Here is a 15864-nt window from a genome sequence, read left to right on the forward strand (position 1 = left end):
TCCAGAACATCTGCTGCCATTTTTCTTCACCCCAGTCCTTGTGTTTTCCTGCATGGGTGAGTTGTTTGGCTTTATTTGAACCTCACAGAAATGTCTTTCTGGTCACAATTCCTCCATGAAGACCACTTGTGATCAGGGCAGATCTATTATGAAACTAATGAAGTTAATGAATCCTAAACCCCACAAAGGTTCCCAGAAACAATTTTAGTCCAATTTCTCAATAATTTTGGGTATGAGAAGGGTTTTAAAATAAAAAAAAATATTAGTACTGTAGTATAAGCATAATTCAATATAAAATAATAGTTAAAAATAAAAATTAAAGTTTATTAAAGTATCATGTAGGCTACATGTAAATGCAAAAAACTTTCAAATTAAGGATGTTTCATCTCTCTATATATAAAATCCAATGTCTGTGTGTATGTCTGTCCGCTTTTCACGACAGAACTACTTAATGGATTTAGATTGGTTTTTTTTTTCTAGAATTTGCTTGAAAATTCCAGTTGCTTTTGTGACTTCTGTCATCGCGCTAAGAATCATAGTTCGGTTGCAGAAGCGATATATTCATGCTAATCCAAGAGACAGGCTGCGGGCCGAGGGGAGGAAGCGTGACATCAGGAGTGGGGTGCCGGGCGGGCCCTCCTCACTCACTCACCAGCCTCCATTCGAATCAGTGTACCTCTGGCCACGTTTTAGAGCGGACCTTGCATCCACTTAGCTAGCAATACCTGTTTGTTTATTGATTTTTAAAGTTTGTCCCGTTTCACTACTATGCGGGCAGAGCCGTGGGGGACAGCTAGTTCTAAATATATTTAATATAAAATAATTAAAAATAATCTAAAACATTGTTAACATTAAAGTTTTTATTAAAATTATTTATCTTTGAGTAGCCACAATGGAAAAAATGAAAGTACATTTTGTTAGTTGTTGTCTTTATAACTTTTAATTTACAAAATAATCTTAAAACCTAATTTTCATCCTCACATAACTCAAAAAGTATAAGGTATAGGACATTTTTATTCACACCAGGGACTTTGACATGCAAGATAATCCATTACAGCGATTTTAATCCAAATCTGAGATGTAGTGGGTGCATTTTTAAAAAAATTGTCGTCATCTATCATGTAACAAACTCCTTGAAGAAGGTAACAGCGGTTACCCAGACCTTGTTTCTGATTACAAAGGGGCCTCACCATAACAGTTCAAGCTTCAGGGCCCCAAAAATGCAGGTCTGCCACTGCTTCTGATAAGATTTATCCAGACGGTAGATGGGTATCAGAATCTCAGGGTTACTGCCAGTTCTGCACTGACAGTGGTGTTGGACATTTTCTATTTATCAAGCAAAGTAAGCACAATGGATTTCTCATTTGCTGCGTTTTCAGTTGTTCCCCTTTCAGGTTTATTGTGCTACTGCAGAATAGCTTGGACAGCTCATCTGGAAACAACTATCTGCCATAAAAGTTCAGCTTGGAAGAGGCCTTGATGATGTAGGCTAACCACTAGGTATCTGGTGTAGGATTGTAGGTTTGCTACATTTACTGCCACCTCCCCTTTGTAGTCTGCTTGTCCCTCTCCTATTGTTGTTCCCTCTCAATCGTTGTTTCTGTTTCAGTAAACCACATGTGTATTACATTTGCTTAATCAGGCACTGCCTACAAAGATTTCATGTTTTTCAGCTGGAAAGCTGTCTATTATTAAGTATCTTATTACACTGCTTCACTTTTTGAGAAACTGAATGTATGGAACTCTTAAATATATTTGTTTCTATTGACACACTAATCCAGAAGACTTTAAATAACTATGTTAGGCGCATTTTTGGAGAACTCTCTAAAGTGCTTGGGATTTTTGCATATTACTGTATTTTTGTATATGTGGTGCTTGCCTCTGTTTTAGTTTTATTTTTAAAAATATTCAAAAAATTTTAAATTTCAAATTGAGCCAAGATGTGCAACCAAAAATGAACATGTACCTAATTGTGAGGCTTTAAAATATTATAAAAATAACCCAGTTACACAATGAGATAAAATGAATAATGTATTAATTGTCGGTACATGCTGCATTTGATTTTTAGAGCATAACAAATATATTTAGCAACCACTGTAAAGTGAAGTAATTACTTATACTACATTATTAAATCTTGGGAACTCACCGTACCTGAGGACTGCCTTGATTTGTTTTAGGATAGTGGTTAACAGTTGCCTAACAAGCAACATCCCTTTATGTTATGTTATTTTATTTTAGTCAGTCAGTCATTATCCAACCCGCTGTATCCTAACTACAGGGTCACAGGGGTCTGCTGGAGTCAATCCCAGCCAAGACAGGGCACAAGGCAGGAACAAACCCTGGGCAGGGCGCCAGCCCACCGCAGGGCGCGCGCACACACACACAGACACACACACACACACACACACACGCACACACGCACACACACACCAAGGACAATTTAGGATCGCCAATGCACCTAACCTTCCTGCTGTCTTTGGACTGCGGGAGGAAACCGGAGCACCCGGAGAGAGAACTGGAGAGAACAGCAGGGAGGACCCAGGAAGTGAACCCGGGTCTCCAAACTGCGAGGCAGCAGCGCTACCACTGCACCACCGTGCGGCCCCTAATTTATTTTATTGTTAGCAAAAATATTATAAAAGTTAATCAAAGAATGAGCAAGTATATAAAAAATTTAAAGTGTTCAAGAGGGAAAATGCAGCAGATTTTCTCCAAATGAATAGCAAATACTACACTTAAGGACACAGCTGAGGGGAAATTTCTTAATGTATTAAACAGGATGCATTTTTTTTCCAGAACGATGAATTGATTGGAGAGTGGAGCAAACAGAAGATAATCTGTTGTTCTTTAAAAGCCAAAAAAGCCCCAGCATCTGTGTCTTTGCATAATAAGATAGACAGAATGACCAGCATATTCTTCTGAGGTTTACTCTTTTGTTTTACACCAGCAGTGATTTGGTTTTCAGTTTCTATCAGCTTATCAACTTATTACTCCTTTTGCAGTGATTCACAATAATTGTTTTAAAAGCTACCTTCTTTCTTCTTCTTTATTCCATAGCTGGCGTTTGGAAAGGAGGTCGACCTCTTAGCCAATACGCTGCTGTTGGTGCCGCTGGATTCCGTGCTCTGTTCACCACACTCTTCCATGCTAGTCGATCGGTTGCGACGGTTCTTGCTTCGATTGTTGTCAGTCGCTGGTTCTTTAGGTTGTTCTCTACGTGTTTCAACCATGTCATCTTCGGTGCTTGTTGTTGTATCCTCCAATCGGGAGGACGTTTTCTCCATAGGAGTTTGTGCGGTAGTCAATTTCCACCCATTCTACAGACGTGGCCAAACCATCTTAATCGACGTTTTTGAATTTCCTCCGCGATTGATGCCTGTTGATCGCACCTTTCTCTGATTGTCTCATTTAGGAGGCGGTCACGGAGTGAGACACGGAGAATCTGTCTCAAGCATCGCATTTGGAAGGCCTCGAGCTTGTTGAGATCCGGCTTGAGCAATGTCCATGTTTCCGATCCGTAAAGAAAAATTGGAAGGATCAGCGTCCTATTTAAAGGCATATTTTGGTTTTGATGGTAATATTTGCCCGCTTCCATATGCACCACTTGAGTAAGGTGAATACTGCTGTTGCCTGGACTATCCGGCTGTGAACTTCAGCTGCCGACGCTGCTTTCTTCTCCGTGATCAATGATCCCAAGTACTTGAACTTTGGTACCTGCTCGATTCAAGTTCCCTCAAGGTAAACTCTGGCTTCCGATCCGTCTGTTGTAAGTACTTTGGTCTTATCCACGTTGATTCTCAATCCGTATGACTGTGCAATGCGGGAAATGTCATACAAAGTGTCCGTTGCTTCAGTATCCGTGTCGGCGAAAACAGCGCTGTCATCGGCGAACATCAGGTACCTAAATAACACAATGCACAAAATCTGGAAACTTGAAAGTCTTTAAAAAGAAGAAGCTATACACAATGGTTCATCACTCAGAGCTTTCTTGTTTTTTGAGAGACACCACAATATGAGAGATTTTCAAGTAAAAGTCGTCCTATGGCAGATTATTTCTAACATTCTGAAAAGTCATTAATTAAGTAAAATATTCTTGTGCTTCTTTACTTTATCATTTAAGGAAAGAACCTAAAATTCTTTGCAATTAAGCCCAATGAATCGTTTATTTACTCCTGGAATATAACATCTGAGGATGGGCCTACATCTGCTGATCCTCGCTGTCTGACCCGAATCTATTCCAGCACTATTGATCCAATCAAGGATGTTGCCTCCGGTCTCATTGGCCCCTTACTAATATGCTACAAAAAGACTCTTGATACACGTGGGAAAGTGGTAAGTGCCCTTTAAATTCTTGGTTTCATGGTGAATACCATTTTTCACAAAAAAATATTTTGAATGAATAAATAAGCTCTTCTATGCAATAATCAATATTTCTATAGAATGTGAGAGAGTTTTTGATCTGCAAGTGACTGCACTGACTCCCAGAGGAAACAATGATGTTAACTGCCTAAGTAAAAAAGGCCATCTCATTCTCAGTCAGTCAGAAGGCCTCTGCGTCCAGCCCACCGAGGGCCATGAGCATGAGGGCCCACAGGTAATGTTCTTAGAAAGTGTGATGGAGTGACATTCTTACCCAGCGTCGGTGCCTGAGATAGTGACTAGAATTGATTTGAGTTCCCTGAGGCCCTAAAATTAGATTGGAATGGTTCAGTAATTGAATTGTTGAATGTTTTTTTTTCAATATTTTATGTATGGTATTTCATCTCTGTCACAATAAGCACTGCTGTTAAAAAAAAAATCGCAAGATAATGTTCTCATTACATCTGTATAAAATTACATTAATTTTCAAGCAACATCAAAAATATGTTTGCTTTAAATATAATTAAACATGGTTGTATACAGTAACTTATAAGCGAGGAAACTAGCATTTACAGCAAGAAAGGAATAAGTCTTTCCATGAACTCCCTCTGATGGCCTCTTCCAGGGGTTCCCAGATTATTTCCCATCCAAGTACTGTCCAGGCTTAAACATGTTTAGCTTCAGGTGGATTACCTATTCTAAAGTACAAGTGGTATGGCTGTATGAGGAACACAAATGAAGGTTTATGTCCAGTTACATGTGTTTAACAGTTGCGATTGCAGTGACGAGTATGGCCACCAGGTGACCTCTATGGATGATATATTGCCCAAGAAATACCCAGGGTAAGAATAGTGATCAATTCATGTCAGAGGGCACCAGTTCTTGAGTTGGGAGGTTAGATCTCAGGAGCAGGAGCAGTCAGAGGAACAATAACATGTGATCATTGTGCTTTTTGAAGAATTAATGAGCAGCCACTCCTGGGGCAGGTAATTTGACTACTAGTGTGAAGTGACCCAATCTGTCGTGCTGTGATGAATTATTCTACAGCCATAAAGCTTTCAGCTAGGCACAAAGCTTTGATTTTAAGGTATGACTCTGCACCAGTAGTTGCCCAGGGGAGCTTTCATACATTTTTAATGAAATGTTAAATATACACAATCCTGTGAAAATGAAATCATTTTATCTGTAAGACAGCTGTTAAAATACCCTTTTTTCTTTATTTCTAGGTGAAGTCTGACAAAGAAAAACACTTGTTATTTGCAGTTTTTGATGAAAATCAAAGCTGGTATATCAATGAAAATATTCAACAATACTGCACAGATTGCTCTAATGCTGATCGCACAAGCGCTGAGTTTTACAAGTCAAACCTGATGTACAGTAGGTATCTTTTTTATCGTATTTAACATCTAAACTGTAACATGTTTTGAGAAGCTATTTTGAAATATTCCTGTATTACTCCAATTTCCTTTATCTGCTCTTGAGAAATCATGGAGACATAAAAATAAATACCAAATGCAGTATATGTTTTATATCCATTTAATTTTGATATACGTAGTGTGGCGGACGGCTGGGACGCCCCTTCAGTGTATGTTCAGGAGGAGCAGCCATGGACTGTTCAATATCTCCCCTAGATGGCAACCCCCCTGGGTTGGAGCGGTGCCTCAGTCTCCCACAGGGCTCCATGGGAATTGGAGTTTGGTGCAGCCCTGTTGGGTCCCACAGACGCCGCCAGGGGGTACTGCCGCTGGGAATCCTGAGCCCTTATGGGCAGTGTTTTCACCACACCCGGACATGCAGCCGAAATTCTGTAATCAAGCACCTGGAGCACTTCTGGGTGCCTTATAAAAGGAACCAGCAGGCACTACTCGAGGAGGCTGAGTCAGGAGGAGGACAACGCTCGTCGAGAGGAGTGGTGGACAAGAGGGTGTTGTGGTGACTTTCTTTGGGTTTATTTGGTGTGTTTAGTGTTTGGGACATGGGGAAGACATGCACCCTAGGCGAAGAAGAAAAACAAATTATTTTTGGTTGAAATTAACGTGCCTCCATTGTCAGTCTCTGCATATATAGCACCCTTATCACAGTAGATATTTACAAACATTTGCATACCTGAAACTGATTGATTAGATTTTTTCATATATATTTAGATTTCTATAACATGTGCCCAAAATAAATCATTGATGAAGGGATTAATAAACAATTACCTGTTAAGAAAAGTACAGTTATCAAAAACATTGAGTGTTTGATATTGCAGTCTTATTCAGTGAAATGGCTTAAATCTAAACGTGTGCATATTGCCCATTGAGAAAGTTGGAGTTTACAGCAAACAAATGCAAACTGCTATCCTAATTGTGAGTAATTTGTTACTCTGTAAACAGTAAGGTTTCTCCATCAGCGCTCCATGCCGCTAAGTAACTTTGTAACAGTGAGAAAGCCGATTAACCTGGCAGTGCCCCCAATGGCAGAAATATACAGTAGAAGCACATGTAGTATACAATTACGATTCCCAAATCACTGTAAATAAACATGTCATATGAGTAAATTCATTTTAAATGCTCTGGCAAATCACTTATTCTGGATGTAATGCAATCACTCAAATAAAAATCTTATTTGGTCATTTGTATTGATCATATAAATGATAGTATAAAAGAAAATTAATAAATATATACAACTTCAAGCTCCATGCTCCAAGCTGCAGATGGCTTTAATAATTCATACTGCCATCAGACTGGTCAAGGCAAGTTAACACATAGGTGAGATAATATAGAAGTGAGAACTCTGAAGCATTTTTGTAGGACTCAATGTCCATCTATGCCCTTGGCCATTACTCTTGTTTACCATAGTATATCAATGGAAACTATCCGATCATCACCAAATGTAAGTTTCAGTTCTGAATCACAATATTTTTAATCAGGGGTTGTTGTTTTCAGTTATTAATTCATCTCATGGTGTAATAAACAGCTTAAGAAGTACCAAGTTATAGAAGGAAGAACTTCCATAAATTTACAGAGTTGGGACATTCAAGTGAGATGCTTAGCATCAATTGTTCTCAAGGAGAAGATTCTTTACTGCATAGAAGTGGCAGAAGTAAAAGCACAGGGATCTAGTAGAAGGAAGATATCAGGTGAGAGTGGAACATGAACAAAGAGGATCAAAGGAAGAGAGTTAGAAATGAAGAACCCAGAAGAAGCAGATGGGAGAACATCCAAAATATAAATAGTGATGTACCAAAAGTATTTAAGGAACAGAGATGGCAGTATGGGACATCAGCCAGTCTGACAGTGTACTGCTTATGGTACACAATGATGAATTTACATTAAATATATTGATGATTATAGTTTCCAGAAGAAAGCTGAACTTTTTCAAAATGGTATTTCAGGATAGAGTGGTGAGAGGTGGGAGGTCATGTTTTCAAACTGACTGAAAAGGTAAAAGGTTATAAGGTGTTTGATACAAAGCAGCATACAATGCGGTAACTGGTTTTGTATGGAAGGGCAAGAGAATGAAATAAAAGAAGAGGGAAGAAGAGGAGAAGATGATAGAACTTCACACTTTTTGAGAACTGACCTCAGCTGTCCACCAGCTGGAAGGGTATCATTGTAAAAGATTAGAGTGTGCAAGTGCCACCCCAAATAGGTGCAAAAATACCTTTCAACCGCATGCTATTATGATTATAGTTCTTCTGGTATTTTTTATGTGCTCAAGCAACTTTTTTTAAGTCTTCTTTTATTTTTTCTAGTATAATTACAAGTATGCTAAATTCGGTATCGTTATTTTCTTTCAGATTGAATTAGTTTTACAACATGCTGTTTTATTTAATTGTTACATTTTTATTCCACCATGATGGATTTTTCTGCTATTTTATGGTAGCACCTTCATGCAGAGCCTGGTTGCTACGCTCTGAATTGTAGCGTCAGCGCAACATAGTTTAAGTCAGTAGCTTTGTCCAAATTTGTGGATAACTTATACTGTAAGTGATTTTCGCTGCATTTAGGTTTTTGAATTCAGGGTTAATGATGTTTCTGGCAATGTATTTAGATTCTGACTTCATTTTGTGTTTGTGGTTTGGTCATAGGTGTTGTTTATTTAATAAAATGCAATATTAGAAACATTGGAAGGCTTTGACAACAATGTTTCATAACATGGTATTTTCTCAATTCTCTCCTTCCCTAGCAGAACATATGCCATATCCCAAGACCTTGATTGTCTTGAAATATTTGTTTTTAATGAACTCTGGTTATTGTTTTTTTTTGTTATTTTTTTAATACAAGTGAGGATTAATATATTGGCTCTGGTTCATTGTGTGTCTACTGGTTTTCAAATTCCTGTTCTCTTTATTTGGCTAAGATTTTTGTCACAAATGAGCCTTGGTTATTTATTGAGCCTTGGCCCAATGTCCTCTAGTGGGAGCTGTTCTCACAGCTCATCATCGTGCAGCATGATTGGCATTCACCTGAGAAAACCACAACTGGCAGCTTTGCCATTGGCACTTCATTCTCTTCAGAGATGAGATCAGGTTCACAATGAGCACATGTGACAGACATGAAAATATCTGCAACATCATCCAGCATGACCAGTTTGGCGGTGGGTCAGTGATGGACTCGGGAGGCATACCTTGGAGGGTCACACAGACCTCCATGTGCTAGGCAACAGTACCCTAACTGCTGTTAGGTGTCAGGATGAAATCCTCTGAGCCATTGTCAGACCCTATGCTGGTGCAGTGAGCCCTGGGTTCCTCCTGGTGATGACAAAGGTATTGATACCATTGACTGGCCTGCACATTCCCCAGACCTGAATCCAATTCAGAATCTCTAGGACATTATGTATTGGTGCACCCAGCACCACCATGTAGCACCACAGACTGTCCAGGAGCTCACCGATGCCCTGATCAAGGTCTGGGAGGAGATCCTCCAGGTCATCACCTGCTGTCTTCTCATCAGGACCATGCCCAGATGTTGTCAGGATTGCACACAGGCATGTGGGGGCCATACACACTACTGAGTCACATTATGAGCTGCTGTGATGAAATTCACCCATTCACCCTGTGATTTCAGTTTTTGACTTTGATTATCAGTATGATGTTGAATTCAGCCCTCAATAGGTGATTTTGGTCTCCATTGACTGATGTTACATCGTTTTGTTCTCAATGAATTACAGAGTGTTTGCTCAATAAAGATTTTCCACTTGAATATTTTGTTCATTAAGATCCGATGTGTGATTTAAGTGTTCTCTTAATTTGTTTAAGCAGTGTACTGTATATACAAAAAGCAAGATGGTAAAAATAATTTCAAAAAATGGTAGGGGAAGTAATGAATCATAGATTTTTTTCATTGATAAAGCAATTTGGAAGTTTTATCAGTACAGTAGACCAAATTGTTATTCATATCTTATCATAAGTGAATATGCACAAGTTTAATGAATTCGTTATGGTAAATATAGCACATTAATTGTCTTCTTGCTAGTGTCATGTACCCCATAAAACTAGTGGAATTTGTAATCAACATTTGGACATATTTCAATGACTACATAAATCTACTATAAAATATTCAAAATCGAGTGTGGGTTTTCATATAATATTTTCAGAACCTGAGGCTAAAGTACTAATAACTGGTGGCTTCTGTATGCAGAATTCATGCAACCAGTTGACAAGATCCTAAATCTTCCAGGAGAACCACTACAATACATGCTATGTGTGATGAAGTGCTGTTGGGCATATTTGATCAACAAGACCATAGCTCTCAGCTTAATTTGCTCTAAAAGATCTAAAATATCATAATGCAGTGTTCTCCAACTCTGGTTCTAAAGGGCTGCAGTGGCTGAATTTCTGAATTTCTTCATCGTTCCTCTGAAGTGCTTAATTTCTTTCCATAAATGGCACTCAAACAGAAATGAAATGTAAAATGTGTGTGCCAACAGAAGACCAACTAAGTCAGGGCCTCAAATTCCAACCATTTTCATTCCAACCATTTGCTTTATTAGGTGCCGATTCTTGTCGTTAACTAAACCCGTTCTTTAATTCTAAGGCTTGTTGCTGCTCTCATTGTGCAATAGCAGATATTAATGAAATTGTTGATTTTCTCTTTTCTAAGAGCTCTGTTAAAATGTTTTGGGGACATGAGCAGATCAGCATTCCTGAGACCTTCACCTTTCTTTATTTTCAGATATTGTATGATGGACACAGTTTGCTGGTCATGTTTTGGCTCATTTTATATCTCATTATTATTTGGTTGCTAATTAAGGAAAAAGAAACAATTAAGGAGTCTGAGGCTTCAAGAGCAGTCAATTAAAATGAATTCAAAAGAAGTTAATTAGCTGCAAAAACAGGTCACTAATTAAGAAAAGGGTTACAATGAACACCTGCAATCACTGCGGCCCTCCGGAACTGGAGTTGGGGACCCCTGTCATCATGTATGTGCAAGTAGCTATCAGTTGGCAGATATGTTCAGAATCAAGTGCTTCGCTGATGTGCGCATTCTTTCCCTCTGATCGTGTTAAGTAAGCACATTATTTTTTTATTTACAATAAGACATGAAAGTCACTAATAATGTTATTTGAGAAATATTTATAAAGCATTCAGAGGGCTAAAGAACATGAAATCGTGACAAAACAAAAATAGTTACTAACCAATCGTAACTAGAAAATAAACCAAGTAGGAGACAAGCGAACAGTACTTAACTGAAAACACAAACTAAGCAAGACATAAAAGTGTTGAGCACAGTCAAAAGTCCAGAAACTGAAGTCACAAACATACGGTAGTAACCAAAACAAGCACTAGTGAACAAAACATTTGCCTCAATGGTGAAGTGACAATAGTTATTTAAAATGCCTCCTTTCATTTTAAACATACCGGTATATGGGCAAGTGATTATAATAAGTGCTGTTACAAGGCAATGGCAAAAGAGAACAAGCTTAGTAAAAGTTCTGCACACATTTGTGGCATTACAATAATAATCTAATTGTAACCATCAATAGTTGTCAGCTAATTACATACATTTTCCCAGAAAGTACAGGGTGTACAAAACTCTCTACCTAGGGAGAATTTTTATAGGCTTGCAAGGAAAAGATAGTACTTACAATATCAAATAATATATATTAAAATGTAGTGTTTAATCTGACAAATGTCCATGCACTTTATAGATGGAAAGTAGCACAGCAGTTAGGACTGCTGCTTCATGGATCCGGGCTTTCAATTTCCATCACTGTGATCAGAATAAGCTGGATCAGGAAATGATTGGATCAAAAATATATTGTACATGATTTGAGGTGAAGGAACTTAAAATAATGTTAACGGTGAAATGGGTGAAATGTTATGTACAGAGCAGTAAATAAGGAGTGAAGTAATAATGTTGGTTCTTACTGGCTGCTGTTTAATTGAACTTCTGAGATACAACAAAAACAATAGCCTACATTAATACTGGATATAAAAACAGTTAAACAGGAAAATAAATGGTGTTGATCCGGTACCAATGACATATATTGCTTTGTTACAGGCATTAATGGCTACATGTATGACAACCTCCATTTCAAAGTGTGCTTGGGAGATATTGCCTTTTGGCATGTTATGTACATAGGAGCCCAAAATGAGTTTTTCTCTGTGTACTTTTCCGGAAACACATTTCAACTGGATAACATGTACGAGGTGGTGCTTACTCTCTTCCCCATGTCAGCTGAAACAGTGTATATGGAGTTTGAAAAAATGGGTAAGTGATGACTTTGACTTGACAAACTAGATGCTAAATATTATTTTAGTAATACCAAAGGTATGCTGTAGAAATACCCAATAAATCCAGTGTATTTCAGGAGAATAATGGCCTGGTAGAAACAGCATGCCTTCTCAGAACAGATCCTAATAGAAAACTAGAAAAATAGATAGTTTCAAGCAACTCTGACCAGACACTATGCAGTTTGAGAAATATGTATGAACAGCCATTACAGCACAATATGGAAGATTACAAGATGCACAAGAATTTTCAGTCTTTCATCACCACCCCATACAGTATGTCTTATCTGAACCAAACTCTTCTAATCCATTGGCAAAAATCTGATAAAAAGTTTCTGTGTTAAGATAGTGAGTATATTGCCTTTCAAAGAAAACTCTGTTAGAAACACATTGGTTCAAAGACCATAATTACAGTAACGCAGGAGAGTGGGTTTTATATTTTGGCCAACTCACTGTGTGTATATTATTATTATTTATTATTATTGTCCTGCGGTGGGTTGGCACCCTGCCCGGGATTGGTTCCTGCCTTGTGCCCTGTGTTGGCTGGGATTGGCTCCGGCAGACCCCCGTGACCCTGTGTTCGGATTCAGCGGGTTGGAAAATGGATGGATGGATTATTATTGTTTTTTTTTAGTTAACCAGACACCTTTACTCAACAATAATAACCACATAATACCACAGGTAGTCCCTCTGTTAGATGAAAAACAACAACGCACGATGGCAGAGTTTGTGTGTTCTTTCGATGTCTGTATGGATTTTTCTCAAGTTTCGCCCCTCAGTTGAAAGACATGCAGGCTACATTTCTTGCCAGCCTGAAGTTAGCCTGGCGTGAGTTATTGTGAGTCTTTACATGAATGCGCCATGCAGAGCACACAGGTCCCCTTTCTAGGACTGGTTATACCATTTTGCCTTTCAGGATACATTCTTGTCCCCCATAACCCTACATTTGGATTAAATGACTTGAGAATACGGGTACATGGGAGACTGCAAATAAATTTAAGTTAAATTCTCTTCAAAACTAGTCATATAACAGAACATTCTAAGACCATCTTAATCCAGTTTAGAGATGCAGGAGGTCCATGGCCAATTTGCACTACATCAGGTTCAAGGTGGGAACCAGACCTGGACAGTAGGCCATAACATCATACTGCACACCCACACTTAAGTAAAGTGTCACCAACAAATCTAACATGCATGTATTTAGGGAAGTGTGAGAAAACCACGAATTGCCATGTAGGCACAGGGAGAACATGCATACCGCACAGAGACAATGGTGTGGCACTGTCATCCAGTATGGTGAATTTGCAAAGCTGCAACACTAACCATTATGCTACTTAAAACTAAAACCAATAATAAAATCAGTATAATAACTGATCATTTATCTGAAATTAGTTTTATAAGAATATGTTACAATAAGTATGGTACTGTACAATAATATTTCATATAAAATTCAGTTTTAACACCTCCCGCACCCCATCTGAAGGGGCATGAAATAATAGTGATTGACTTTAAGATCTGTGGACTAATTGGAATCTCCTTGACAGGGGGGCTGGGGGCTTTTCCTGTTGAATTAGGCGCCCAGTACCCGTTAGCCTTGGAGCAAACTGAAAGGCTGCAGGATGTTACTTGTGTTGTATAAAACTGATCAAAAACTAAGTTAAAACATAAACGTATTAATAAAAATGTGGGAAAAATTGGAAATATAAAAGATGAATGGTATAATTGTAGGGGTGCCTTTTAACATACTGTATATACAGATACAGCAATTTAATGATTTCTTTGGAACTGACATACACTGGTACATTGCTGTTAGCATATGATGTTACTTGTAGTGGCTTTGAAAGTCTAATTAAAATAATTTCTGTATATGAATATGTTTTTGTATTTATACATATATATTTTCATTTAAAGTGCTGTTTGCTGACTTTGAAAATGTGAGTTATTCTACATTTAATTTATTTGAACTTAATAAATACATAGACTATAGGAAAATATAGGATATAAATTATACAGCCCCAGGTATAATATTTATTTTGCTTTATTAATTAGTTATTTGTTTTAATTCATCTAGGTGAGTGGATAATTGGTGCTTTAGACTCCAACATCAGAGACAGAGGCATGAGAGCCAAATACACTGTTTACAATTGTGACCGAGAAGACAAGAATATGATAACAAACCCTGAAGAAGATGATTATTATGAAGTATTAGATTATATTGAGCATGGGTGGTCACCACGTGGTTTTAATGAAAAAAACAGAATGGCTGTGATTAAACGATGTAAGAAAATGCCTACCTTTAATGCCACATCTGGCCCTCAAAATGACACAGCTAAAGCACAAAATCCGAACTGTAAAATAAAAAGTACTCAAATTATTGAAGACAAAATTAGCAAGGCAGTTAAATCACTAGAAGAACCCACTGAAGATGGGAATGTGTCAAGCAACCTGATGAGTCCCACAGATATAAAAGAAGACCTCCAGTCTCCAAGCGTGAAAAGTCAAACTGCATTGTTTTCACAGGAGGAGAATGCCACAGTTGGAGAGAAATTAAATAAGCCTGGTACGACAGAGGTCCCAGATATTACCATGATTCCAACTATTCCAATATCTCATAACTTACACTCAGGGGCAAATGGGATTGATGGTATGCCAAACCACACAATTTCTGGTGAACCTTATGAACACAAAATTGAAGAAAACAGAGAAATGCGCTATCAGAGAAGTGTGGACTCTCAAGAGAAAAGGAGAAATAGTAAAAGTGGTAACATGACTTTAAACCTCCCACAAAACATTGCAAATTCTGAAAAGAAATACAAAAACGGGTCTTTGAAGTCAGAAAAAAATATATCTGAGAGAATGACAACTGTAGTACCTCTAGCAAGAACCAATAACAAGCGCACAGAAAACAAAATTCTCCCGCAAACTAACAAATTAAAGACAAATGATGCTAAATTCAAATCACCCACCGAAAAGGGAAGGTTACTTAGCATAAATACATTTTTAAATGAAACAAACAAATCTGACAAAAAGTTTAATGTAAGTGAAAGAAACAAAGAAAGAAGCACACACCGTCCTCAAGTGGAATTATCAAAAATCTATGAAAATATTTCAAATAGTGAAAACATAAACTTACAAAATTCATTCATCAAAGAACATTCCAAACCAGATAAATCAATATTTAATTCTGGGGTAGAAGTAAAAGGAAATGACAGAATAAACAAAAACAACTTGCATGAAGAAGGAAGTAACATTAAATCGACTCAGATTTTTAAACGGGAGAATCAAAAAGAGCTTAACAGTCAACACGAAAATCAAGTGCTTAAAGACCTTGGAACTAAGGAACTGCTGAATTTAAACCAGACAAATGAAATTAATAAATCAACCGTAAAAACAATAAAAAGTGAAAAAGGAGTCAAACAAAATGTCACTGATTCAAAAAAAACAGAACAGAAAACTGAAGAAGTCCAAGTGAACTCATCAGCAATAAACCGATTACCAGACAAAAACCCTGACGCCTCATATTATGATGAATATAGTCTTGGGGAGAATGACACCCAGGAAGATTTTGACATCTATGATGAAGGAGGATTCAATGTACGAACTAACGAGGGAAGAATACGCTATTATTTTATTGCAGCCGTGGAAGTGATGTGGAACTTTGGCATTAAGAAAGCCCCACAAGAAACCCAATCACGGTAAAAATGTTGATTTTTTTTTTTCTTTTCCTTTCTTTTCCTTTTTCAAGTTAAGGCAAATAATTTAAAATGTCAGATTTCTGATTTGACTGA

General features: G+C 37.8%; 1 protein-coding gene across 1 annotated transcript in view; it reads left to right on the forward strand.

Moving 5' to 3' along the window:
• f8 (coagulation factor VIII, procoagulant component) overlaps positions 1 to 15864 on the forward strand; it is a 127976-nt gene that overhangs the window by 66428 nt on the left and 45684 nt on the right. The window contains exons 10-13 of the mRNA XM_028816098.2: positions 4121 to 4332; positions 5586 to 5736; positions 11847 to 12056; positions 14148 to 15771. Of these exons, the coding sequence (XP_028671931.2) occupies positions 4121 to 4332; positions 5586 to 5736; positions 11847 to 12056; positions 14148 to 15771 (2197 nt within the window). The remainder of the gene's footprint in view (positions 1 to 4120; positions 4333 to 5585; positions 5737 to 11846; positions 12057 to 14147; positions 15772 to 15864) is intronic.

This window comes from Erpetoichthys calabaricus, chromosome 12, assembly GCF_900747795.2.
Source record: "Erpetoichthys calabaricus chromosome 12, fErpCal1.3, whole genome shotgun sequence".
Lineage (NCBI taxonomy): Eukaryota > Metazoa > Chordata > Cladistia > Polypteriformes > Polypteridae > Erpetoichthys > Erpetoichthys calabaricus.